We start from the raw sequence: 26,617 nt of genomic DNA on the forward strand, positions 1-26,617 counted from the left end.
TAGTTACAATTTTCTATAATTTAATTTTAAATAATGGCTGTTAAACATCAGCTAACCAAATTCTTGAAGATGTGACAATCATCTTGCGCCTTAGCACACTACTGTGGCTGAGTTTATGAAGGCACACGGTCAGTGATATCCAATGCGTTTTACTACCTCATGCGTCTATCGATCTGGGATATCTTCCTCTCCCTTCGGGTAGCCAGTAATTCCTATACCACCTTTACCACTTAGCTCAAGCCCCTGCTCAAAGTCTACCCTGAGTGTCTACAAGCTTTGCAATGATCTTATCCAGCATACTGATTTTAGATAGACAACTATGTTGGGTTCTTGTTTTCTATGGTCCCTGGCCGTTACCACCTGAACCCATAAGAAAAGTCCTTCAGAAGGAGATTGAAAGCTAAGGGATCTCATTTGAGAGGAATTCAGCCTTAAAGAGGTTGAAGCCTGGGAATTTGTTGGTGATTTGTGACCAACTCAACAATAACATACAGCAGAAGTCATGGAGTGAGGACTGAGCAGGAACAGGAGATAGCTGAGCAGCCTTTGAAAATGCCTTTCTGTTATTCTTAATCTCAAGCACAATCAGCACCTTCATGTATTAGCTATATGATCTCTATGCCTTGATTTGCTCATCTGAACAATGGGGATGATGAATCTTAACCACACTCTAGGGTTGTCATAAGAATTTAATATGTGTGAAGAGATTACAACAGTGCTGCCCTGGGGCAGTGTCAGCTATGTGGGGGATTTTCCACTATAGGTTCCCTGCCATGCTGTCTCTGTACACATGCAAGCTCTCTTCGGCCAACACTCCATTTAACCAACTGCAGCTAGTGAGGTTTTTTTTTGTAGTTCAATTCCATTGCTAGTGCCAGCTCTATAGGTCCTTGGGCTGCTGGGAAAGAGCTAGGAAAGACTTTTGTGCCAAAGTAATTTCCCGAAGTTTCCATTTTTGGAGGAGAAAATTAGACAATGGCCAAGGTCAGCATTGAAGCTTCTTTTTGCCAACCATCTTGTCACAGCATTTTCCAGGCCCCCAGGTGCAGGGGGAGTGAGAACGACCCTGGCTGTGAGCAGAAGCACTAGATCCACCAGTAGATTCAAGCCCAAATGCAGACCATAAATTTAATTAAGACTTTTGGTTCTGGGCACTGACTGTAGCCTACAGTTTGTACCCTGGCCCCTCAGTTGGCTGCTTATGTGGACTTGGGCATGTCAGAGTTTCTAGGACTCAGTTTCTTCATCTGCAATAGAGGGATCATAACAGTGGCCAACTTACAGAGTGTTGCAAAGATTAAGAGGTCATCCGTCAGTAATGCTAGTTATTATTACAAAGACAGGGTCCTGTGTAGTTTCTCATGTATTCAACTAATGCATATTAAATGCCTGGTATATGCTGAGTACTCTGTGAGTGGCAAGGATACGGGGGGGGGGGGGGGGGATATTCACCCCAACGAGCTGGACTGCACATATGAAAGAGATACTCAGATGGTATGGGGCCCTAAATCTGAGACTCAAAACCTAATTTAGTCAGTAGGAGAAGACTTCTCAGATTTGTAACCCGGTTCTCATGTTTGTAACAGGGGCTCCCTCCTGATCCTTAGGAGGCTTTTAAATTCTCAGAGATGATCACAAGGTAACCTTCATGCTTCCTTCTTCTGAAGTCAAGCAATTATTTACAGAATTTGTTTATTCTTGGCTGCACGCATACACTTCTCTTCTGAAACAACAGAAACACCACAAAACCCCAGCCCAGGGTGTGTCTTCACAATCTCTCCTGGCTGCTGTGTGTTTGGGGGCTGTTTACTTTGATCTAACTGGTGTTTCTGAAACCACACTGCAACTTGTCAAACACGAGCATTGCACCGGAGGACACTGGCCGTGGTTTGAGTGGGCTTAGCTATTAACCGAGCTCGCACCACCAAGAAGAAAGCCCAAAGAGGCCGCTGGATTCCGGCTACTGATGGTGTGTGCACCCTCAGAACACTCTCATTAGAATGAACCACTGTTGTTAGAAGCAGACAGTAGCTCGGTTTACCACTTGAATCACCCTGACCATCCACTTCACAAGAACCAAAAGGCCCCTGTCATTCTTTCTCTTCAACAATGTGCATCTCTATGCAAATTCTAAGTTCATGACAGCTGGCAAAAGTTACACTGGGTCTTTCAAAGGGGAAGCTGGCAAGTGGCAGATTTCAGAAGTCACAGCATCCACTCTGAGCTGCACTTACTTCTTACCCATGGCCCTGCCTTCCATTCAGTAGTAAAAACAGGAAACAAATACCAGGTGATTGAAAAGCTTGAGCCTTCCCATGTTCTACTGACTTGTCACTACAGATAAATTGACTATAATTTACTTCTAGAGTAAATTACTAGGTGTTCATTAAAAAACAAACAAAAAACTATTGCACATTACTGTCCCTAATTAAGATGTTAAACACGATTCAATTTTTAAGTTGGAGGAGCCAGTAGAAATGAAGCATGCTGATGCCCTATATTTCACACTATTTTTTCCTTCCTCTATCACATCAGTTTACAATTTGGATATCCGATGGGCAGATGTGGCAAAGCAGACAGGGGTCCTTGAGGGTTCTCCCACTATGTCATTGTTTTGGTTTGCTTAGTCTTGTTTTATGTGTCTCCCTTATGTCTATGTCACCAAAGTTAGCCTTTACAGAAATTCTGTAAGTCACATATTGCTGGGGAGACCCAGTGGGTTAAATCAGAGAACTAAAAAGCATTTGAGATGAGAAAGCAGAGGAGGGAAACCTAAGCAATCCTCCATTAAATTAAGTTGAACCATCATAGTATTGAAAATTTCATAAAAAATCAGAAACATAGGCTGTGCAGTTAAGAATAAAAAATAACCTGAATTATGTTGTGTGTTTTTCTCTAAACATGTATGTGACTGTGGGCAATGTCTTGGAGAAAGAAACAGAAAATGTCCTCCAAAGCCAAAGAAATTTAGAACAATCATCCACACAATTCAGAATGGAACTCAACGGGCTGAAAACAGAGAGGTGGTATGTCTGGGTGCTTGACAAGAGTTGCCCCCAAAGCTAGGGCTTCCCGGGATAACTATTTGCCGTCATTATTCAGAAAATATTTGTTGAGCGCCTGTGGTGTGCTGGGCACCAAGCTGGGTACAAAGGAGCCAAGAATATATACAACAGTGTCTCTAGCCTTGACATGAGGCATTTGCCCCCAGGCTCACACTCACTCACTGGCGAGCTCTCGGCTCCTTCCTGTCTTCAGCCTTCTGATATGATCCTTGTTCTACCTGGAAAACATTTTTCCTTTCCATCTTCATTCCCCTAACTTCTCGAGACATAGTCCTCTCATCCTTAAACACCCAATGCAAATCTTATGTCATCTAATATCCAGCTCAGGGCTGGTCAAGCTCTTGGTTCGCAGCCTTCATGGCACTTAGCACAATTGTAGTGTGTTTGTTTAAAGCCCAGCTATGCCAAGCTGCAGATGGACGGAACAGGTTTCTTTGGTTCCCACCTATATTCTCAGCATTCCACTGCCTCACACAATAGTATCTTAATAGGTGATGTGTCAGGCAAATGAATAAGTGAATGGAAGGATGAATGACTGACTGAGTAGACCCCCTCACCATGTTCCAGGGCCCAGGAATAGGAGACACAGCTCTTAGCCCTTAAGAAAAATCTATTTTAAAAGCTTAAAGGACCATTGTCTAAGCAAAGTACGCAAGATTTTTCTACATTATTTACACCAGAGATGCCAGTTAATACTACAGAATGTTTCTCAGCCTTGTTCCATTTGCAGACCTGGGAGAGTTTCAAGCTCTCTCCAACCCTCATTCTTAAGCCTCCCTGCTTTGGAGAAGGCCCCACACTCACCAGAAAGTGCTATTTAAGGCCCTAACCCAAGACCTACTTCTTAGAAGAACAAATATAAGAGGAAGAGGAAATACCATCCCGCCCAGGCCCAGGGAGTGGCTCTGTGGAGGAGACCTTCATGCTTGCCCCCTAGATCCAGCCCCTCCCGGTCCAGGAAATAGAATAGGCCCTCCCTCCTTCATTAGACAACACGCCCCCCAAACACACATACGCAAATCCCTTCAGGCTCCTATTCGAAACTCACATGCATCTACCTGGCAGGAAGTTCTTCATGTGTCCCTTGTCCTGTCCATCCATCCATTCAGCAAATATTTATTAAGTACAAATTATGTGCAGGTGCTGTGCTGGGCGTTTATACTACACAGGCACCTGGAGCTTACTCTCTGGTGGACCTAACACGCAGGGTGAGGGCCAGGTCGACAAGGCACTAGACCTTCCAGACACCAGACAAAGCTAAATCTCAAACTGGTAGTTCGTGATTTTCAACCAGGTAACTCCCAAACTCTAGAGCTCAGTGTGCTGTCCACCAGTGATATAGCTGCTGGCTTCACGTGCCTTCTGAACGCTTGGAATGTAGCTGGTGTGTCTTAGGAACTGAATTTTTGGTTGTATTTGATGCTCACTAATTTCCTTTTAAAAACTGAAGCAGTGCAAAAAAATATTTTTTTCTGTTAGCGCATCTCAGACTTTGCTTTGGTCAGACTCTAATCCACATTAACCATTGAACATTTAGCATCCGAACTGAGATACACATCGAATTTGAGACCTGGAACATGCAAAAAATAAATTGTGCAATATCTTATGAATATATTTTATATTGATCATGTGTTGTCATCATCACATTTTGATGTTTTGGGTTTAAGAGAATATTAAAATCAATTTTACCTATTTATTTCTACTTTTTAAAATGTGGCTGCTAGAAAACTGAAAATTTTAAATGTGGCTCCCATTGTATTTCTATTAGACCGCAGTGATCTAGATGTTTTAATAAGTAAAATAGCTAGCGACACACACACACACACACACACGGTAACATGGGTCTGACTGCTTGAATGACCTTCGGGGTGTCATATCTGATTTCATATCTGATTCTGATTTAGGGGTGTCACACCTGGCCATGTGGGGAAGGGGGAAGGAGAAAGCCTTTTCCTCCCCGTGAGATTGTTCGCCTTCAAAAAGCATCATCCAGACTCCTCGGGGCAGAATCATTTGTGACCATCTGGGGATGGTGGGAAAGGCAGCCCCAGACTATTAGCTGGGGGTTGAGGCTTCTTAACCTAGTTCACAATTCCAGGTATTTCCAAGGCAGAAAGGGGGAACCTTCCAGGTGGATGCATGTCAAATGCAGCAAACCCTGCTTTCAACAGATTCCTCCCCCCTCTCAGCTGCCACCCCTCAGGCCCCCTGGGACTTCCCACTGAGAGGTTTTCACTGCATAATTAAATGCACAGTCCTACAGGGCAGCCTCTCTCCTCTCCACCTCTTGCAATATTCTGCCTTGTTGGAGAGAAGGCAGGAGTATTGGTTGTAGGGAGCATGCCTGCCTTGCTGAAACACTTCTTTCTTGTATCTGTAACCTAGAAAGTTCATTTTCTGGTTGCAGGGGAGGAGGAAGGAGGAATTTGGGGGAGGAAGAGGAATCGGTTCTGAGCTAATACGGTCCACGCTGCCATAGTGGAAACCTGAGCCAGGTGAGGGGAAGAAGCTATGAACTGGTCGCAATGGCTCAGTGAAAAATAATATATCCGTGAGCCTAGTAACATCCCACTTGGAGTGAGACTGCAACTTGTCAGCATTTTGAAGGAACTGGGAGGACTGGGAGAGGGGTGGGAGGGGCCTGGGCTGGTCAGGGGAGGTGGAGCTGATCAGGGGTTAGGGCCACACTGCAAGGTCTCCATCCCTTTTGCTGCCCAGCCCTGCAAGTTCATGGTCAGCTGAGGAAGGAGCTGAGGCTCTTCAGTGGGGAAGACCATGGAAGTCTCTTGCCAACCAAATATATACGGGGCAGCGGGGGAGGAGGTGTTGATCCTGGCCTGGCACCCTGCTGGCACCTAACCCTCTGACCATGTCACAGTGTGTACCCTATTACCCCCATTTCCCAGAGGAGGGGACCAAGGTCAAAGACTGATATACAGAGCCACACTAGTTAGTGGCAACCCTGAACTAGAGTCTAGATTGCCTGCATCCATAGTCCTGGTAAGGTTTGAAGGGCACTGACTTGTCCTACCAGTCCCAGCCCTGGGTGTCTCACAAAGCCTTTAGAAGCTGTGGTTTCCTTTTCAAACTCTTTGACAATTGGATTGCTTGAGGCTCTGATGAAGGCAAGGACCCTCTTTCCAGAAAAAATGGACTTGGACAGAATCTTGAATACCTTTGTAAAGAATTTTATAGAGTCCTTGAAGGTAATCCTTGAGCTGTCCAGGGATGGATAAAATGCATATAAAGAGAGACCACCTACCGTTAAAATGCAACTCTTAGCCACAAGGGGCATTCATTCGATCTGATTTTTTATTACTACCTTAGTATGAATTATATATGTATAAAATATAAATATATATGTATATAATGTTCAATCAGTGGCAATGGGAAATGGGACCATATAAGCCACTGGCCAAGTATGTTTTTTTTTTTTATGTTTTGTTTTTTGCTTTTTCTTTTGAAAAAATAAAAAATAAAGACGGAAAAGGAATTTGCCATTGATATTGCAAAGCTAATTTTGTTCACTTCTTGTTATGTGCGTCCTGTCCTGCTACATGTCCTGGGGGCAAACTCTACCTCCTTATAGTCCTGGGGGCAGGGGGAGAGCCCTCATTGGATTGATGAGGAACCCAAATTTGCCTGGGGTCACACAGCTAGGACACGATAAGGCAGGGCTGGGCAAGGGCCTGACTCGAACAGCGGTGCTCTTAGCCACCATGGTGGCCTGGGAGCCACAGCTCCTGCCTTCCAGGAGCTCTTCCTGGGACCAGCAACCGCACTCAAACCTGCCTAGTCAAATGATGTTAAGATGGTCAGTCAGCCAGAGATGAGTACAACTCATAGAGAACACCGTTTTAAGTTGACAATAAGATCCCACAGGCTGGGACCAGGTTTTCATGGATGTCACCTTCCTCCCCACCGTCACCTCCATGAATAGCTTGATATTCAGTGTGCCCAATAAATAAATCCGATCTCTAGGTCAACCGGCCTTCCTGTGTCGGGGGAGGTGTGTGCAAAGTGCCTTCTGTCACAGTAATGCCCTCTTCTAGCTGCCAGCCAGTGTTTCCTTGAGCTTCCCAGTTATTTTTATAAGGCTCTAAAGGTGAATTTTCTCCTGCGCTGGAGAGCTGGAAGTTTAGCTTAATGTACAAACCTTTATTTTCCAAAGAGGCAGGTTGGCCTTCCTGTATCGACAGACTCCAGCGCTTAGATTTATTACAGAATGGTAATCAGGCAAAAGAATAAATACACTGCATCTTTAATTCATTAATCACCACGGAAAGCGAAATGAACTACAGTGAAGAAGACAATATGTTTTCCGATGCTGGGGGTGGGGAAGAGGGAGTTGGTTTCTCAATAAAATCCAGTTGCTAAAATCCATTTTGCGTGCAGATTAGAGGAAGGACATTCTACCTCTGAGGCTGTCGTTCAGATGGGAGCAGGAGGCTCTCTGCAGAGGTTGGCAAGACCGGTGTCTGCGGATGGCTGCTGGGGGTCCCTGGGGTCCGCTGCTGGACTCCTGTTGTAACTCACATCAGGAGCCCCAGGCTGGTTGAAAAACCAGGCAATGGAGTCTAACAGAGCTGAGTTCAAATTCCTGCTCCATCTGGAAAGTGGGGAGGGCTGAGGGGGGGGGTGGAGCCACCCTAAATCATTCATTGCCTTGAACCTGTCTACCTATGAAATGTGGGTACCAGAAGTGTTTTGTTTTTCTAAACATTTCATGTCACCAAATTCTCATTAAAGCAGATCTGTCCTAAGGCTAGAAATGTGTAAGCAAAAATTAAACATCAGGTTTTCTGACCAGCCCCATGCAGTGGGCACCCTGGAGCACCATCTGGCCTGGGAGTCTTGGGATGCTAAGAGGTCACCCTATTCCTGCTGCTTTTCCTGAGTCCTCACAACCCTGGAAACTAGAAATTGGCTGACTTCCCACCTATATCACAGACCTGCAAAGTGAGAAGTAGTTAAGTCAGCATCTTGGACTCTGCAAGGGAGAGAATCAGGTGTGTGGAAGGATATAATGGAAAACAATAATAATAGATAATGATTATTGAGCACTTCTAGGGGCTTTACATACATTCCCGCATTTAATCTTCACAATTGCCCTTCAGCAGTTTGGTCTTACTACTGTGCCCATTTCACAGATGAGAAAACAGGTCCATGGGGGTCAAGTTTCTCAGGCAAGTTTACAACACTGTAACTCACAGAAACTCAGCTGGGAGGTTAAGAACTACTACTGCTTACTGAGCACTTCCTGCCTACATACTAGAGAAACAAGTATGACTATTCCCACTTCATATATGAAGCCAAAAGGAGCTCGGAGACTTTAATCCAGGGTTTCTCAATCTCAGCACAATTCACTTTTTGACCTGGATAATGCTTTATCATGGGGTCTGTCCTGCACTATAGGATGCTTAGCAGCATCCCTCCCTTTCTCTCCACCCACTAGATGCCAGTACCAACCAGTCCCCAAGTCATGAGAACCAAAATTGTCTCCAGATGTTGCCAGGTGTTCCCTGAGGAGCAATATCACCCCTGGTTAAGATTCACTGCTTTAAACAAATGGTGAGGTCAAGCAGGTGAGTACTTCAGGGCTGGGGATGGGACCCAGTCGACCTGACTCCTCCATCAGACTGTCTTCCAAATGCTGCTTCAGTTACCTTAGGGCAGTGGTTCTTATCTGTGGCACATTCTAGCATCACCTTGGAACTCATTAGAAATGTAAATTATCAGGTCCTCCCCCCCATACGGCCTGACCAGGAAATTCTAGGGATGGGGGTTAGCAATCAGAGAGTTTTAACAAATCCTTCAGGTGATCTGATGCTCACTGAAGTCTGATATCCAGTGTCTTATACCAGTGTGTCTTAGCTTTGGCTGAGTGCTACAATCACCTGGGGACCTTCGAAAACAGGACAGGTGCTGGGGTACCACCTCAGGATTCTGAATTAATTGATCTGGGCGGGGGCATAGGCACTGGGATTTTTAAAGCTTTCCAGATGATTCTCACGGGTAGCTGAGGTTGAGAACCGCTGACCATGAGGGAGCTGACCCCAGTTCTCAAGGAGGCACCAGTCAAAGACCAAGCATTAAAATTAAAAACCACTGAGGTTGCTCCTGTGACCCATCAGCCCAAATCTTGGACAGAAGCAGCAAGAATCGTGGAGCAGTTCCCTTTGCTCTCAGCCTCAAACCACAGCCCCAGACAGCCCAGCGGCTCTCATTGTTCCTTTTTTTTTTTTTTTTTTATCTCTCTTCCATCGATTTACCTAAATTTCTAAACATTTTGGAAGCGATTTAGTTGGACTCCGTACCAGCTCAAGAGGTTAAGGAGGCCACTACCATTGTCAGGTTAAAGCTTTGCATTAAGTCGGACATATCTGCAAGGTAAAGGAATCATTGCTGCAGGTGGAAATGGAATTCAACTTTTAACAACACCTAAGCATCCTCCAAGGTCCTGCCTAATCTATTCTGTCCCTCCAACCGTCACCTTCCAAAACTATCCTGCTAGTCACCTACCCCTCCTCAGCTCTGGGGAAGCCGAGCTCACCTTCCTTTGCAAATTCCAAAGCCATTTCCTTACTAACCTGGCTGTGTCCTTTCCCATCCTGATCCCCATAGCCTGGAACAGCTTTTCACTTCTTCCTACATGCCTATCACCTCTCTGTCCCCTAAGATCCTTCTTTGATGCCTTCGGCCCACAACAATCTCCCCTTCTCAGCTCCTTTTGTCCTTACCTTCCCAGCAGTAGCGCTGCATTTGAAACACTTAGATACTGCTCTGTTCAATTTCCATGTTTTCATCTGGTGCGCTGCTAAATGCTTAACAACCAGCTCTCTGATGGATAGGGGTGGGAGGAGAAGGGCTCTGATTTTATAGCATTTGCATTCTGTGCTGTAAATATTCCTACCCTATGGCCTATTTCATGCTACCAAGGTGAAGTCCCTGAATATGGACTTGAGAAGAGATTCACACAGCTGGCTCTTGTGAGCCTGCAGGAGTGGGCTCGAGCACACCATTGAGAGTCTATCCAGTAAACATCTACTAGGAGTGTGCTCTGTGTGAGTCCCTGTGCTAAATGCTGATCATAACGAGCAAGAAATACGGACCCTGGATCACAGTCTAGTGCGGTGTAAAGGGAAAAACAGACAGGAGACAGGTAGCAGTGAACTTCTGCCAACTAGACTGTAGGATTCCCTTGAATCCTGAGAAAAAAGATCCTCAATATTTTTGAGCAAAAAAAGACACGGCTATGAATGGTCACTTCTGCTACCCCCTGAGTAATGAGAAGGGCCTACTGGCATTGCACTAAGGTGCTGCCTCGGCTTTCTCATTTAACCAGCATAGGAATCAACTGAGGCTGGTCCTATCATCCCCATCTATAGGAAGGAGGTGAATTTCCCCAAGTCACAAAGGCCTGACATTGACGTCTGCACAGTCTGCTCCACCCTGAGGAACCTCTAAGTGTTTCCAGTGAAGGATGGGGTTCTTCTGCTACATCAAAGACCATCTGATCTGGCATTTGTCTAGAGGACAATTCCCAAAAATGTTTTGAAGTTGGCTGTAGAGGTCATGGAGTCCTAGGGGTACAGGGAGAAGAGAGAAGGGACGTGAACTTGGAAGACCAGCTCCACCTTCGGCAGCTTCTCATTTCTCTTTTATATAGTGATCCCACATAGACTTTCATTTTACAATGGGTCCTCTGCTGAAACAAAACAAAACAAAACAAAACAAAACGAGTTTAAAAACCTCTGATTTCTGCCAAATCCTTCCATTTATGGAGGTGGTAACTGCAGCCTGAGGAGCTTCTAGTGGTCATTCCACCAACCCAGGTTTCTTTCTCACTTTTTACAATATTAGTGTGTTACGAGAATAAAATAAGTAACTTTGGGGAAATTTTCAGAAAATGCACCCAAGCTCAATTACCTACCCCTAGATGAGAGAACTCCTGAGGTGAAATTTTAAGCACATCAGTAACCACCGCCCCTGGACCAAAACAGTGGGAATCTCCCCCTTCTGTTCTCTCCTGGGGTCATGTCCCATGAAGTTACAGGGTTTCCAGCCTTGGCACCCACAACTTGCCTCAGTTCACCTTGGAAATGCTGTTTCAATGTTCACCTTGGAAAACCTGTTTCACATGATTTCTCTGCAGGCAGCTCTGCCCCTGAGTCAGGGTCTGCCCCCCGAATGCAGAAAGTTCATAGAGGTGGAGCTGCAGAATCTACCCCTCTCCTAACCACCTGGCACCTGACTCCCTCTCATTTCTCTCTTCCTAAGAGGAAACTAGAACTGCATTGCTGTATTTTTAAAATACAACTCACAAATTAAACCCTGAAAGAAGAAACACATTTTTCTGTCAATTGGCTTAAGGGAATTCTACCTCTAAGCTGCAACTAAAGCTCCCTTAGTCTTTCTTACATTTGTAGCATTTTGGAGCAATTTGCTAGAGTCAAAGAAAGCAGTGAGATTTCCACAACCAACTTCAAAGGCCCCAAATCCTGTAGCAGCGGAGGGGAGCCTGGTAGCAACACCAGAGGGGACGTTTTCAAAAGAGGTGTGTGGAGGGACTCCAGGCGTCTCTGGCCTGCCTCTGCGATTGATGTTAATGGCAGGCTCGTGAACAAATCCCCCTGTAGGTCTTTGAAAAATGCCCCTCCCTTGCCTCCCCCTAACACTAGGGCTGTGACAATGCAGATGAGATGGCAAAGGGCTGAAACAGAGGAACGGCTGCCATGGCTCAATGAACAATACTGTCCTTAATTCAATTAACACCTCCCGGTCTTTTATCTGGTGGGGAGCACAGAGCAAATTCAACTGATCAAGAGGTGGACGAACACCTAGATGCTTTCACAGTTGTCAAAACAAACTCGAGGTAGCAATGGCTTCGGGGAAGGCAAACATGCAAACTGCCAGGGCACCAACCACCCTAGTCCATGCCTCTCATTTGACTTTTGTCTTCTGTTTCCATGTTCCCTGTGGCCTGGCCTTTCCATTTCTTCTCCATGTGACCCGTTTGCCCATCTTGGTTCACGTCTAGGACAATCTTTCCTTCTCTAACTCACACCCATAAACAAAACTGTTTATTCCAGCTATACCCAGACTGCTGTACTGAATTAAAATCCCACAACATGAAATGTGTATAAAAGGATGCTTGGTCTGTGAATATTCTGTGCTATAAGATATTATTAAAATTAGCCCCCTAAGTGGTTGCCCAATTTACAGACTCACAACAGTGTATGAGACTGTCCATCGCCCCGCATTTCAGCCCAAAGGAAATATTAATCATTCTTATCATTATTACTATTTGGTGATGAGCCAGGATGAACATTGTTTCATAAGATTATTGGTTATTTGTCCATTCTTCCGCCCATATCCTATCAGGTTGTTTATCATCTTTCTAATGGATTTATAAGAGCTCTTCCTATTAAGGGAATTGGGTCTTTGACTCTCTTGTGGTTTGTAATTTTTTCCACTATATTGTCTGTCTTTCGATTTTGTTCATGGCATTTTTGCTATGCGTAGTTTGCTCATGGAGCCAAATTTATCAGTCCCTTTCTGGGTAGCATCTGGGTGGTGCATCAGGCTAAGGAAGAGCTTCCCTATGCGAGGTTTAAAAATAAAAACAAAAACCAAAACAAACAAACAAACAAAAACTAGTTTTCTTTTTTGGCGACTTTTTGTAGCTTTTGCTTTAGCACATGGTGTTCACAAAATGACGAAAACGACCGTGTTCCCCCTGTTCACCTCACAAACCCCATCTTCTGGAAAGCACTCATCAAACAGAACCGGTATTCACTCCTTTAACTATCTGTCTGCGTCAGTAATAAATCTTGAGAGCACAAACCGTGTCCTATTTTTTTCTGACTCCCCCCGCATCGAATCCATATTCTAGTCTATACAGGGTGTACAATAAGCATTCATTGAATTAAAGCTTAAACTAAAGCATAATAACTTTGACACTAAACCAGCCGGAGAAAAAAAAAAGGGTCTATTTTCCAATAGCTCTCCACAAGAGGACATTAAGAAATAGGTCTGGTGCTGACTATATTTAACAAGCTGTCCAGGAAAGGAAACTTCGCTCACCAAAGTGTCAAGGAAATGTCAGGACAGGGGCCCTTTGAAAAGCTGGGAGACGATTAAGACAAAAACCTCTAATTTTGACAGACTGCAAAGATGTCATGCTAGTCCTCTAAGAAACTTTCGCAAGGCTCTCGTTTGTTTGTTTGTGTGTGCACCTGGTTGCTTACCTGGGGACACCCTGCCACTTTCCAGACAGGACCCGAGGCACAGGTGCTGTGCACCGCTCCCCGATACGGGATGTGCCGGACACAAAAATAAATGAGGCGTGAACCCCACGCTCACGGAGTTTAGAGGCCGAGGGGAGATGAGAGATTTAAAAGGTAATTGTCTTAAAGGGAGAGTGAAGAGTGCCTTCGGAGCGGGCCACTTTTGTGTGGTTCAATGCCGTGCTTTAGTGGGCGATCAATGTGTCTGACAGTGCGTGATCAAACATCTTGGTTAATTCCAGCCAGCACCATTTTCCTCGGCCCTGTTTCTACTATAACCCCAGTCACGCACTAAAAAGGTGCCTGCCGGTAATGATGACAAATAATATAAATATCTCATTGGTATCTGCAAAAGTTCGTGCAAATAATTTGAAATGCATCTGTTCTTGTAACTCGACAACTAGATACATTATTCTATTTCCCATGCAGAATTAAAAACAAACAAAAAAACACCATCAAGTTTACAATTAGTCATTCTGCTAGCTCAAAATCCCCACTGTCTCCCCTGGTTCATGTGCTGGATCTGTGGTGACCTGGTCACCTAGCTGATTGTGTAGACTCACAGGCGATTTCTGATTCTACCTCAATGGACCCATTTCCCAAAAGAAAAGAATGAGACCCAGCAAGGTAATCAGGGCCTGTGGCCTGCCCAGGTCACATGGCTGCTTAGCGGCCAAGGCAGATCTAAAACGGAGGCTTCTGGACACCACCTCCAATTCGCTTTCCCTGTGTGTCTTCTCTGACTGCCTTAGCCCTCCTTCTAAAGAATAGAGTTGATTTTAATAGAGGACTGGGAAGGCCAGATGAAGCAAGAAAAACACAAAGCAATTGTTCATCCCTTTTAATTTTAAACTGAACCTGAAAAACGCTGAGTTGTAAGACGTAACAATAAAATATGGGAAATTCACCAGTGGATTTTTCACTTTCTGGGTCTCCATAGATAACTGTGTCCCTGGATTCCCCTACCAGGAATTCTCAATCCTGACTGTGCATTAGAATTGCTGAGAATCGTTTTAAAATATACTGATGTTTGCACCCCATCAGCCCTAGAGGTTCTGGTTTAATTGGTCTGGGGGCAGGGCATCTTTTTTTGAGTGGGGGGGGCATCATTTTTAAAAGCTCCCAGGTGTTTCCAGGGTTGACAACCCAGCCTCTAGGTTCCGAGACTTGCTCATGCCCTAATTCTACTCCCGCCTATGTCCTAAAGGGGTGTACATGAGTCTTGGGTACCAGTTTCCCTCCCGCACGTTGTGAAGTGCCCATCTCCCAAGCCCTGTCCAACCCCATTCTCAGAAAACTGGATTAGTCAGGGCCCATTAGTCAGGGATGAGAGAACTATACCTGACCAGGGTGGGCCAATCAGCTATCTCTTCTGAAAACTGGAACTTAGAATCTCTAACCAACCTCTGCCGGGGATGTGTAGGGGGGCACCAAGAGGTGGGAGTGGGGCTCACACGTACCCCAAAGCAGAGAAGGCCCGCCTGACTTCTATAGGGAGAATGAAGCAGATGTGCAAAGAGAAGGCAAGGAAGGGGGACAGAGGCATGAACCTCCATTCCAAATGCCCCCACCCTATGGCTTGTATTTCACGCCCTTAATATATACCTGTATGCTAATAAAAATCTAACAGAAACATGAAGGCAGAATTTTTATGTCCAAAATTAAAAAAATAATAATAATAGCATATTCCTTACAAGACCTCTGATTTCCTCGACAGGCTCATCTAATCACAAATGGCCAGGCTGAACTTGACAGTGATCTTGGGTTTTCTGTTAGAGCAGAGGATTTCAAACTGGGGTCTTGAAATCCAATAGGGAGTCCATGAATGTAATAATGGCACCCACGAGCCATTCTTATTATTATAAGGACCTACGGGATAACCCCCTCATAAGGTTTTCTAATGCTTCTGACTGAATAAATAACAGTGGAATTAGACCATTTCTCTTGGTGACCAGAAGCCCGATCAGGAGCTGTTATAGAGGGAGGGCTCTGATTAATAAAACAAACACAGAATTACAAACGAACCTTTCAGAACATGGGTTTCATGGAGGAAATTAGTAAAGAGGACCTTTGGTACTACATCAAATAACTCAGACTTCCATGCTTCAACAACCATTTTTCAAAACTGCCCTATGCAATGCTAGTTCCATGAGATGGTTGATTATAAGTAGGTTCTATGTTCAGATAAGTCTGGAAGATATTGTACTCCATCCCTGTTTGTGCGACCCCATGGAGGGTCACAAAGCCTATGAGCATTAAAACTTCTGAGACGAACAATAACGAAATTCAATATTTAATTTTGTATAATCCATAATTTTCCTAAATCATTTGACCACAGAATCCCCAAGCACACCTTTAAAAAAAACTTTTTATTTTTCCAGAGGTGGGGGTATTTCTCAAGGGAGAGTAGATAATTGTTATAAACTACCATTCTAGATTCTTCTAATCTTCCAATTTTGACAACATTTATTTTAAAGCAGAGAGGAAGAAGTCCAATGTCATCATCATAAAGTTTTTTTGTTTTGTTTTTAAACAAACCAAGAATTGCAACGTGTCAAGGTCAAAGCTTTATTCTCTGTAATACTGATCCAGGCCAAGCACCGTGGGTGTTCACTCTGCGCCAAGTGCTTTACATACATTATCGTATTTAATCCTTTGCACAGGCCTTTGAGGAACTGGCCCTATTTTACAGATGCAGAAACTGTGTATCCTTTTGCATGTCACCACAGATTTTGCTGACAACTTCTTATTAAAAAGGGCTTTCAATGGAGTGATTTAATGCTGATTTATCTTCACTATCCAGCAATTTCCTGAGTGTGGATTGTACACCTGGTGCATTGCACATTACAGAGTATTAAGGAAGTGTGCCATCTATTATTTTTTAAATGCTCTTGAAATGACAATCTTTATCTTTGAGTAGGGAAAGGTGGCTCTGTTACCTACCAAAATCAAACCACAGAATCACTTGTTTTTAGGGCTGAAGGAGTCCTTGGGGTCAAGACTATGAGAACAACTACTTTGGATCGTCTAGATATTAGATTATAATGTATTTTTTTCTAGGCCTCACTCAACCCCACTAAGAAAGTGATAACCAAGGAGAGAGGGTAACTGAGCTCATAATCCATGTGCTGAGGTTAAACGCCGGGCTTTTTTTATTGGGAAGGAGGGAATAAACTGACGAGGGCAGGGGTGTCATGGGCTCTAGCTAGAAATATCGGCATGACTACGGTGTAGGGTCAAATTATATCTTAATTACTTTGTGCCTGAGTTTCCTTATCTGTATAAAGGAGATTAAGATATCTACCTCTCTACTTGTTGTGAGGATCAGAGGTCCTGGTTCCCAAGAGACCCTCCATCAATGGTAGCTGTCATCACCGCCGCCTACCTTTGGATGACCTCCAAAGGGCAGGGCTGGGTGGAACAACAGGATCATCAACACTGCAAAAGTTTCCTCTAACTCTCAACCAACTGGTATGGCTCCAGAGTGACCAGAAGAAAGGCTAAATATCACCTCTTCGTTAAATATTTAAAAATCTGATTCTCAATAGTCCCTATAACGGCAGAGTTTAAGGGTTGGAGAGTCATCAGCCTGAAGTCTAGCTCATTTCTGAAACCCCTGAGATGTGAGATATGAAAATAAAATCTGTATACATTGTTTAATATGATACATACATGTTTTAGGAAGCAATAGTATTTGCATCCATGGTAAAAATGATTAAATGTTATGTTCAAGGCCTAAGAAACTGAATGCTCTAAGTCCTGTCCTTTGGAGCTCTGTGTATATCTGAGAACTCATGCATGGGCCCCTTTTACCTTCTTCATTTTTGTAATCTTTGCAGAAACTGAGCTCCAGATAACTGCTGACTCAATCTCCCCAATACCCTTGGTTACATGTGCTGGCATTCTGGTTTCAAATTTATGTCTCTGGCACTTTTGTGAAAATATTTTCCAATTTCAGAAAATAAAACTCTAACGAGAAAAAAACAAACAAGCAATAACCCCCCCCCCACAAAAACAACAACAACAACTAGCCAATACCAAGCAGACTCTCTGCTTTGAAAAAGAAATTGTATTTCAATGAATGTGATCATCTGGCATTCATTTAAAATGAACACTTACTTTACCACAATGCATAAATGTCATTCCTTCATTAAACATTTTATTATATGCCTATTATGTGCTATGTTCACTGTGTTTGTAATTTATAGAATACATTAATTTTTATTTTATTTTAATGGAATGTTTTGGGTGTGTTCATTTAAGTTTGTACCAGAGAACCACTCATTTTGCCTCAGTGATCCACACCAAGCTCTTCCATTAGTCAGGAATCCCAAGTCTAAACGCCCACGACTCAGGTGGATGCCAATATTTATATTGATACCTATCATCAATTTCATCTCCACTTTCACACAATGTGCCACTTTTCAAACATAAAGATTTTATTGTATAGTGACTTGTTTCTAGATAGAATTCTATAGCCCTCTTCATTTCTCATATTAAGGCTAATATTTAAAGCTGGAAAGACAGACAAGGAAATCTATAATGAGAAAACTTCAAGACACCCCAATAAATAACTCTTGTCGTCAATTTGACAAATACGGGACTGGGTTTGACACATGCAGCCTTTCAAAAAAAACTAGACTTCCAGGTTCCAACCCAACAGTCCCGAGATACATAGGACTAATTTTTGTTTGCTATTAATCACAAATTATTTTCTCCTTTAAAAAATTAATTAAAAACACGAGACAGAACAAATATTTCAGGCGACCAGCAGCAAAATGGGAAAATACCATGTGTTTGGAGTTTTAGTGCCCTCTGAGTACAGAAATTTATTTGCAGCAAGCAGAACATAGACAGCAAGCATAAAAATACAGCAGAGTCCCCCTAGTAAAATTATTTATCAAGCTAACAAGGGAGGGACCCTTCTAGTAACAACAAGCCAGCGAGGAAAAGACATGGCTTTATATTTTACCTTTGGGTTAGCAAACCAGTAAAAATGCCAACTGACAAGCACTTCACATAAAGATTTCTTTCTAAATGAGCTTCCTTGTTAGGAGGAAAGAAAAAAGCTCTTCCCGCCTAAGGAGCGCTCTAGCTTACAGACACAGGATTCCAGCGCGCACACGCTGGCTCTTTAGTGCAAAGACACTATAACTGAGAAGTAAGTTAGTGAATGGCAGGTGGGGCTTAAAAACCAAATTAGAAGTTCATTAAAGAAAATGTGCTTACATTCGTATCAGGCCATCCTCGTGGTTGGAGGCTCAGAGGAAGTCACAGCTCCGTAGGATGCTTTTTCAAGGCTAGCACGAAGAGTCTCCGGAAAAAAATACTTACCTCTATATTCACCTTCACATACACAGATATATATGTGCTGACATCGCCCCTGCCGTACAGGCCTCATTGCTAGATATTTTCCAAATATTTATTTTATGAGCACAGCCCCAAAGCTGGTGTTTACAGTTGAGTTTTATGATACCAAACTTTGATTATAAATTACAAGTCACTTGATTGCAGCAAAATGAAAAAAAAAAAGAAGGAAGGAAAGGAGGGAGGGAGGGAAGGAGGGAGGGAGGGAGGGAGGGAGGAAGGGAGGGAGGGAAAAGCAACCTCCAAGTTGAAACCACACAGTGGCCTGATCCCAATTAAATTATAAAGAAATAGTAAAAAGATGCATTCTCAGAATAACTGCACCCTCAAGAGCTCTGGAAATAACTTCTGACAAATTTACAATGAAATCCCACACTCCGGCCTCCTTCCTGGAGTGAAAATTTGACCAGTGAACCGTGGCAAACTCAGACAGGTGCCTTTTGTATTGCAAAGGGCAATGATGCTGGTGAGGGTGGGGACTCCGAAGGACACTGTAAAGGGCTGGGTAAAGGCAGACAAAACCCCTCGCAGGAACTGCGCCCCCGCGCCGACCCCGACCCGGGCCCACATGCCAACCAATGCCTTAAAAGTCGACAGTTCCCCCCAAAATGGGGACGGAAAGCTTTTCATCACCAAGATCAGCCAGCTCAAATAAAACAGGAGAAAAAACATTTAAAAAAAAAGGCTTCCTTACTTTTGCTTTCCTCTCTGGACTGGCCGCTCTCGCCGCGCCACCGTGAGAGCTCCGGGCTCCGGCCTGAGCAGTGAAACCCGCGCTCTCGGCGCTCGGGCAGGAAGGACGGCGGACTCCGTGCTTCACTTCCCGGGTCAGGGGCCAGCTCTGCAACTCACAGCCCAGCAGCTCAGCCGGGAGCTGGGCGCGTTAGGTGCCTGCAAGCCTATGGGCAGGTTTAGCAGCAGCACATCACGCCAGGCCATTTCTGCTGTTTTGCGACCCCTGATCTTTCTGTCCTTTTTCCTCGGCTCTGGTCAGGATGCTACTAAGTAAGCAAAGATCAGAGCAAACAGGGGTAACATTCTAAATAACGAGGCTCCCCAAACTGCTAACGGAGCCTGTGGGAAGGGGATGAGTCCAGGGAAAGAGCAAGATGCCCAGGGGCCTCCAATGCAAGGTGACTCTCGGAGGCTGCCTGGAGGAGGGCAGCTGGGAGCCCTCAGGCCTGGGCTGTGGCGGCACAGCACCCCGAGACTTGCAGAGAGTCCGTCCTCATGACACACCGTGTCCTTCCCTGCGAGGGGGAACCCCGGGTCCGACCTCCAAACACACCTGTGCCCTGCGCCATGGAGAGAGTGCTTCCCGGCTTTAAGAGGAGGCAAGAGAAGAGAAAGGGAACATAAGGAGCCTGGGGAGACCCAATGCCAAGGAAACGGCCTCTGAACCCCAGGACATGCGCTGCGCACGGGAGCCAAGGGGGAGAAAGCAGCTCTGAGCCTGGACCAGAGAGGGCAAGTGACCTGAGTAAGGGAGTCTCTGCTCTCTCCTGCCGCCCTCGCTGCCCAGAGGAGCGCGCCGGCCTTCCCAAGCGCGACGCGTGGTTCCCAACACGGCAGCCCCGGCGTGCGCCTGAAGGTGTTTTGAAAGGACTCTAATCACGCCACTGACAAGAGACCAGGAAAAAAAAGGCAAGTCCAGAAAGTAAACGGGATCTTCTATTCTCCTATTCAATTTTTTCAGCCCAGTAAGAGGCCCTGTGTCTGCTTTCCCCCCACCTCCCGTATGTCAGGAATGAACCTCATTTTAAAAAATAAAAAAGCAGCCCGGCTGGTGTGGCTCAGTGGTTGGGCGTCGACCCATGAACTGTAGAGGTCCCAGTTCGAGTCCCGGTCAGATTGATGTTTCTTTCACATCGATGTTTCTCTCTCTCTATCCCCCTCTCTCTAAAATCAGTAAAAACATAATTTTAAAGAAACATAAACAAGCGGGAGGCGCACCACAGCTGTATAGAGTCAAGCCCTTTAATGAACTGCCGTCGGTAACAAAAGAGGTCTATTTTGATTGACTTTGGGGGAGGAATCAACTCTGGTATCAGAACCCCGTTAAATAATTACAAACCCCAGCCCCAAACCCCGCTGCCGGCAGGAGCCAGGGGAGAAGAAAATAAACTTTGTCTGGAGAACCCAATTTAAAGGGGGCTGACCTGCATGTCAACTTCAGATCAATGTAATTCTGCCCTCCACTGCCTACCTGCTGGCAAAGAACTTGCTGTGCTTTTCAATAGACCCAAGTGACTAAAAAGAAATCCTCACTAGCTGCGTGTAAGAACTGTCAGATGATGCTATTGAGGGAAAGGCAAACAGAAACCGAACCAGCAACCAGCATTGTGCCTTCCTCTCTTCTGTCATTCTCACCTCACCTGTGATTAAGTAGTCAGATGCACCCCGATGGTTAATTAGGTGTTAAAATCTCCCAGGGGCTTATAGCCAAGGTCACTCCTATGTGGCTGTGTTGTCTCAGGTGACAATACCTGTAATTCCCATAACTAGTTTGATTTTCCCACTCAACACCTGAAACTGCTTCCCCCTCCCCCACAATGGGTATTACTTCCCATCTGAAATTTTATGTGCTAATAGCTTTATTATATTTCCTGTAGGTGCTGGAAAGAGTGGCGTACCGAATTTTCCCACTGGCTTAGCCTTGTCCCAGTGTTTTCCAAATATTGTTAAAAAAAAAGGAAACCAGCCCTTCTGCTTAGCTCATTTATTGCTGATAATTTCATTAGGTGCCAGGAAAAGCCAAAAAACGTAGACACTAAACAACAACTCTACGGTAATTTTTGGATTGAGGAAATGAAAGACTCAGCAAGTGGCAGGTGAAAGGAGTTCAACATTGGCATCTGTGAACGGGAGCAGTAAATCTGAGATTTTGGCAGGTAACTGGATGTGTGCTTTTAAAACAAAAGCTCTTTACAGAAGCATCATTTAGTTTTAAGTAATGAGTGCTGTACTTTGGCAAAAGTTCCTTCTTCTTTTCCCCCCCTACACACATAATGTGTCTTTCTTTCTTCAAGTTGTCCCCTCAGTAGGATCCTAGAGATGACTAAAAATAATATGAGTGCATATGGCCTCATTAGGCTAGTTACTCTGTACCTGCTCTGCTGTAATTAATAGATTAAATCAGCTCAGTAGTGGGCCGGTGCCCACAGAAAGAAAAACAGCCTGGCACGAAAAGGGGGTGTGGTGGTGGTGGTTAGGGGGAGCATCATCTAAACAAACAACAACGGCAAACAATTAAGTAAGTCCCAGTAATAAGACACTTTAAACAGAATTATTTCCTCCTATTTTCTCAGTGCCAACAAATACACTGATGTCATTTGCCTAGGACACACTCATGAAGTTGTGATGGATCGATTGGTCCTCTCTCCAAATCTGCGCACCGTATACAGCATCCTACTCTTTGCTGTCTCACAGGAGGGGACTCCCTCTAAAGACTGTGTCTTTAGAGACCCCAGGGGCCTGTAGTGAAGACAGAGTCAAGACTGGCCACTGCTTTCACCCGAGCTTTTCAAACAGAGGCGCCAGAAATCCAAACTTACAGTCTGTGTTTTCACATGTCCTTTGCATGAGAACACCTGATTCACCATTTCTGTTAAAATATTTTGATGGGCTCTGCAAGGGAAACAAGGTTATGACATCTTTAATGTTACATTTGAATTAAATAGCTGGGCTCAGGCATCCACATTGACACTGGGCATCAGGAAACCATGCTTGCGTTTATCTCTGGGTGATTAAAGGGCAACATGGGAAGGCAAGTTCTACAAAATAGAAACAAGATTTCTGAGTATTTTTACTGTTTGGGGGAGTGGGGAATTTTTTTGTTTTTATCCCAGTTCATAAAACAAGCAAGCCTTCCTTATATTTGTTTGAATTCATATTGGGATAGATACAATCAGGAAGAAACTTGTCCACTCTGCTGGCTATAAGGCTAGAGAGAGAAAAATTGATGGGTACTCAGAGCCCAGGAAGTGCTGTTTGTACAATATAGTTCCATCAGCTTCTCCCATAGGTGATGGGAAAGCTACAAACAGGCCTCTCCCCTGTGCCTATATCCCACCTGCCCTGCCCGAAGCAGCTCTGTAAGGCTTGGTTGCATCCGGATGGGTCTTAGCCAATGTCAGGACCATCTGAAATGGGCAGAGCCTAGACATGAGCAGGCTAAGGTCCTGATATCACCACCTTCTGAATTAGTGTTTCAGCACCCAAGATGAAAGAATGGGTTTTGAAGGCCTCCATTCAGCCTTGGTGCAAACCATGGGTAGCTATGTTATCTCCTTCTGATACTTCAAGCTGAGAGACAGCCTTTAAGATAAATTCCAAAACCAGCCTCGGTCTTAGGGCCAAGCAATATCATGACTTGTTCCTGTAGCAACAATGCTAACATCACACCTTACCCAGAGATGCTACCACGGAAAAATTTACATCGAATATCTGTTGATCTCCATGTTAGATCTTTCTTCAGTATAAATTATGCATTTTGATCGATTTACATAGGTTAAGCTAATGGAAAATATTAGTCAGGATCAAGGGGTGCTACAGAATGGAGAATCTAATTTTTGTGTGATACCGCTTAAGATAAAAATTTTATAACATGCTCAAGAACCACAATATAACCTAGACTGTGTTTCTGAGATTAAATGAAAGGTAATTAAATGGCTTCTCAAAAGGCTTGTGATTTAATTTTCATATTCTAGCTTAGAAAATTGCCAGAAATAAGCCATGAAGCTATACGGAGCTGAAATTACCCTGATAGCAGGAAGCTAGCAGTTTCCCATTTTTGACTTCCACTACTGAAACCCCTTAACCAAAGTGACTTTCTGAAAAATAAACTAAGTAACTCTCCCAAGAGTATCGAGTATTGGAACTTTCCATATATCAGCTCATAATATCTAATATCCCAGAGTAACTTTGAGGAATTGTCATACTCCTTCCCCAAATTCCCCATCTGGCCAAATGCCTTTCTCTTACTTGCTCTCACCTGTCAATCATGTTCACAGCTGAAATTTGATTTCTCTCCCACCAGTAACCTTATATGAAATATTACCAGGGAGGTCAGGGCTAGTGTGAACCTTGCCTTAAAAGTTCATTAATTCTTTGCTCAAAATGGATGTAACAAAACGGGCTGGTGGACATAGATCATCATATTTAATAGATGGCTTTCGAATTTCAATGATAAAGACAAAGATAAAAGGAAGGAACACAAAAGAAATGAATTAAGTATTGGTACTGCATGCAGGCACGTGGACACACAAATTAATCCCGAAGGCATACACCGGGTTAAAATCTACCTATGGGAACTGTTAAAGAGCATGTTAATTTTGTCTGAGGCTCGGAAAGAAATCATGTTACATATTCACAATCCAGTAATTCAAAGACTCTCATAATAGGCGTGCGGAGAAGTGAGTAATCAGATATGATTTTTGAATAGTGGGGGGAAAAATGGGGTTTCGTTTTCTGAGACAGTCTAAATTCACTGGGTCCTGAAAATGCCTCCTTTGCCAAGGGTTGCAATTTAACAGTGTGACGCTTGCCTCCTCCTCAGTTTCTCTAGAAAACAAAAACTTTGTACGTCATGCAAAAATCTCAGCAAGCAACATTTTTAATACAAAAAGCAAACTACTTTCCGTTGGCCAGTAAGAGGTAACAAGTATACGTAACAGGATGACACTCAATAATTATTGGTGTAAGAGTGCTGGTCTAGTTCTCTGAACAAAGAGGATTCATAATTACATTCACACTGGGATACTTGGCATTGACAACCCATTTAAAAAGCTTAATTTCATTTTTTTAGTAGATGAAAATCAGATTTCTGCCTCCCCCCATCCCCTCCCCTCTCTGTCCACCTACAGTTGGAGTAGAGAGTATCTCCAAAGTCACATTCGGATGCACCAGGGGGGACATGCCATGCTTTGAAATTACGCTAAATTTTCCAAATGTTCATATGGAGTGAATTAGGAGACTGGAGATGTGGAAGGTTCACAGGCTCAGGTGTGGGTGTGAGCCGTACAGATTCACCCAGGCTTTCTGACATTCGGGTAGAGGGGCTAGCTAGCCCTTTGAGTATCAGTAGACAGGCGCTGGTTAAGACCAAAGATCTGAGATTTACTCCAACTGGATTCATTACTCTGCACACCGCAGCTTTGAAATGAAATAAATACAGAAATACGAGCATGCTGGTCACACATATTGCATCACTTCCCCTCACCTCGTGTCACCGTTTCTGCTACTTGTGAAACCCAAATACTGAAACTACTAACAAGGGAGCTTTCCACACCCGCAGAATGATCAGCATTCCTTGCTCGCTTGCCTTCCCCCTCCGTGGAAAACTCACTAAGACAAGCACATGCAAATCAGAAATCAAGATGTACCTCTTTGACTTCAGGCAACAGGATTTCTCACATCACTGATGTAGAGGATTCCCTTGGGTACCTGATTTAGTAAATATATTAAAATAAACAAAGGGTAATTAATAAGTACGCAGACGGTTTCAAGGACGCTATGTTCAAGTCAGCCTCCCTCTCTATGGAAAGGGCAGAATGAGACCAGAGGGGAGTGATCCAGTCCCGCTTGCTTTGGCATCCTGGCCCGGGCCCTGCCAAGGGGGGGTTCTATGGAAGGGAATGGCGTGGCATGCAAGGTCACCTCCTCTGACCAGGGCTCCCACCCCAGGGAGGCCGAGATGGTGATACCCACTGGCCTGGCCGCCGGGATCCGTTTTGAAGCTGTCCTCAGTTCAGAGGACTAAGTGATTCGGGGCTCCCAGTGGGGGAGGGTGTGAATGGTGTCTGATGGGCCCCCCTCAAGTGCTCACAGACTGCCCATCCCTCAGAGAACCAAAGTGCTCCCACTTTCCCTGATGCTTCCCTCGGGCATGTCCCCTCCCACGTCCCCGCTCCTCCTTCCCTGCCCTGGTCTACTCTGCTAGTGCCGCTGACCTTAATTGCAAATGCTCTCTTAACAAATAGAACCATTTAGATACCACCCTTTTATTTATTAACTTCCTCTCTGTTTAAATTAGTAGCAGGGAATGCTTAGAACAGTAATATGAAAATGAGGTTGCTTTAAAAAAAAAAAAAAAAAAAAAGGCTTTTTGCCTCACAGTGAGTAACAAAGCACAGTAATTCAAAGTAGTTAGCTTTCTATGGTTCAAAAAACCCTTATTGCTATTAGCTGTACTAATGTAAGTGGCAAAATAATTATCATTTACTGTACGGAGTCCAATATTTTCCAGACAGCAGTTTAATAACAAAGCAGACCTGTCATTTCTCCCTACAGTTAGTCACACTGTACAAGTTCAGACTGTCAAAATATATTCAAAATCTAATTTTAAAAATTCAACATGGTTACAGGAAAATCTGTGTACAGGAATTGCGATAAACTAGTATGTCGGTCTGATATATTTTTCCAACATGGATATTCAGTATTTGTCTTTAATCCCCCACTTTTATTTGGATTACCTACCCCTACAATCGGTGTGAACAGAAGCACTACACTCATACACCTGCTAAAATCTGTCGGATGTGCAACCGGACATAGAATTGTTCTTTACTTAAATTTTCACTTAGCATTACTCTAGCTATTTCAAATGCCCTTTATCTCAATGCTCTGGGTATGCATCAGAACAGATAAACACATTTGCACCCTTGGATCTGTCAGAGCAGCCCCAAATACAAGCCTTCATTCACATTTCATGTTAAAAATGCTTTTAAAACCTTACAGTACAAACCACTCTTTTTCATGTAACAGGATACATTAATCTTTTGCCACATATATTATTTCTATGCCAAAAAGAAAAAGAAATAAGAAACATGCTGAAGTTATAAAACCTCGAAGGGTTATATCATTAATATCAGTTATTCTACATTGGAGTTTAAATGGCTA

The 26,617-nt window shown here is 44.0% G+C and overlaps 1 protein-coding gene across 3 annotated transcripts in view; it reads right to left on the reverse strand.

The window, feature by feature from the left end:
* Positions 1-26,617, reverse strand: part of MAF (MAF bZIP transcription factor) — a 309,074-nt gene that overhangs the window by 269,982 nt on the left and 12,475 nt on the right. Inside the window, exons 2-3 of one of the 3 annotated variants that reach the window (XM_081118788.1) lie at positions 25,105-25,165; positions 21,430-22,348 (exon numbers count right to left, since the gene is read on the reverse strand). In XM_081118788.1, the coding sequence (XP_080974914.1) occupies positions 25,132-25,165 (34 nt within the window). In that variant the 3' untranslated portion in view covers positions 21,430-22,348; positions 25,105-25,131. Of the gene's footprint in view, positions 1-21,429; positions 22,349-23,864; positions 24,875-25,104; positions 25,166-26,617 lie in introns of those variants that run through there. The other 2 variants (XM_081118789.1, XM_081118787.1) reach the window with 2 other exon arrangements.

This window comes from Miniopterus schreibersii (genome assembly GCF_964146895.1).
Source record: "Miniopterus schreibersii genome assembly, chromosome: 18".
NCBI lineage: Eukaryota > Metazoa > Chordata > Mammalia > Chiroptera > Miniopteridae > Miniopterus > Miniopterus schreibersii.